Here is a 1,809-nt window from a genome sequence, read left to right as displayed (position 1 = left end):
GGGGCGGGGCTCGGTGGGGCGGGGCCGCGGGCGACTGGAGAAGCCCCCTCTTCTCCACCGGGGCAGATGGGATGCAGGGAAATGACCCTGTAAGGGCGAGGACAAGAAGGGGCCGCTGGGCCCTTCGGCTTTGTCCCCTGAGAGGCTGCCATTCCCCCGCGGAGGGTGTCCACTGTCTCAGCTGTGGGACTCCTGCTCCGTGTCCAGCTCTGACGGTGGGGCTGGTCCCCCTTGCTGTCCCCACCTGACCCTTTCTGCATGCTTGTCCCTCCAGGGGCACCCCGAGTCACCGGGACTTGAGAGGCTCCCGACCCCGGTGGCCCTCCCCTGGGCTCAGGCGCCGGGCTCGCACTTTGCACAGGCACGGATGCTGGGTCCAGCAGGCAGCGCCACGGGTGGGCCCGAGCCCCCGGAGGTGGGCGGCCCAGGGGCTGGCGGGAGTGCAGCGCTGCCCAGGGCCCCACACGGGAGGTGGGATGCCCGGCTGTGGCCGCACCTGCCAGGGAAAGTCCTCACCGGGCCGCACCAGCCTGGCCCACGCGGAGGCCAGGCCAGGAGGCGGCGGGCGGCTGCCCAACAGGGACGGCTTCTCCCGGGGTGAGTCGGGTCCCTCTGGGGCCGGCCCTGGGAGGCACTGGCCCCCGCGAGCACCCTTCAGACATGCAGGCCAGGGGACCGGGGTCCGCAGGGCAGTGGCTGGGACCCAGGGCAGGTGAGGTGTCCGCACCGAAGCCACGTCTCAGATGGTGACCCTCGGCGGGTGGAGAGGTGGCACGCGGGAGCCGCCTGGGCAGTGTCTGTGCTGGCTGGGCCTGGATGCAGCCGAGCAGATGGCCCTGCGGTGCTGGCCGGGAAGGGAGCCGGGACACACCTGGGGGCGGGGACCCAGCCAGGCTCGAGCCAGCCGGCGGGCACCCGCTCACACACAGGCACACGCATGTGGACATCCGTGACAGCGCCGTCCCGTCCGAGCAGAGACCTGGTGCCGGCTCTGGACCGCAGCCCGGAGCCAGCGCACAGGGTGAACCCCGCGAGCACGGCGCGGGGCGGGCTGGAGACCAGCCAGGTGGCTCGGCCCCTGCAGGGCAGGACCCCCCCCGCAGCTGGGCCGCCCGCTCTGTGCCTCCACGGTGGCGCAGACTGGGGCCCGCCCGTGCCCCGCCCGCCCACTGGAAGCGGCGGCAGTCCCGCTCTCCATGGCAGACCAGGGCCCCTGGCTGCCCTCAGGTCTGGCGGGCAGCTGGCCCCGGTGACCGCTCCTGAGAGCCCGTGATTCATTCAAGATCAGAGTTTTGAAAATGGCACCTGTGACCATACTGGAGGCGGCGGACCCCCCCAGTCTGGACGGTCCCCCCAGTCTGGCCTGTCCTTGCCGACGGCACGTACCTCCGCTGGTTCATTAAAAAAAAAGCCCGCGCAGTGACCTGGGATAATGCACATCAGCAGCGCTGGAAATATGGGCTTTCTTCGAGAAAGACGCTGGCGCCCACCCAAACACTAGAATAAAAGCTTCTGGAAATATTTCACGTCGGCGCATTTGTTAGCGCCGTGACTGCGCGGAGGGCGGAGGCCCCCGGCCCGGCCTTACAGTAACTTTCTGAATTATGTCCCAGCAACATAACAAATCACATTATCAATTAGCTTCTCCAACAGAAGTGGCAATCTGTAATATATCCAAGCGTGAAAAAATGGCCCGGGTGAAATTTATGTAACCCTAAAACCACGAGGAGGAAGGAGATGGCCGGGATTGATGGGTGCCGGGCCCAGGTGCGGGCGCAGGGTGCTGGGCCGGGGCGCGGGCGCGGGCTC

The 1,809-nt window shown here is 68.0% G+C and overlaps 1 protein-coding gene across 1 annotated transcript in view; it reads left to right on the top strand.

Annotated features, from left to right (window-relative positions):
* CFAP46 (cilia and flagella associated protein 46) overlaps window positions 1-1,809 on the top strand; it is a 45,173-nt gene that overhangs the window by 36,122 nt on the left and 7,242 nt on the right. The window contains exons 38-39 of the mRNA XM_012734814.1: window positions 275-415; window positions 504-597. Coding sequence (XP_012590268.1) covers window positions 275-415; window positions 504-597 — 235 coding nt within the window. The remainder of the gene's footprint in view (window positions 1-274; window positions 416-503; window positions 598-1,809) is intronic.

This window comes from Condylura cristata, unplaced genomic scaffold (assembly GCF_000260355.1).
Source record: "Condylura cristata isolate star-nosed mole 26May11 unplaced genomic scaffold, ConCri1.0 scaffold00074, whole genome shotgun sequence".
Taxonomy (NCBI): Eukaryota; Metazoa; Chordata; class Mammalia; order Eulipotyphla; family Talpidae; genus Condylura; species Condylura cristata.
This window is presented reverse-complemented; position numbering and strand designations above follow the sequence as displayed.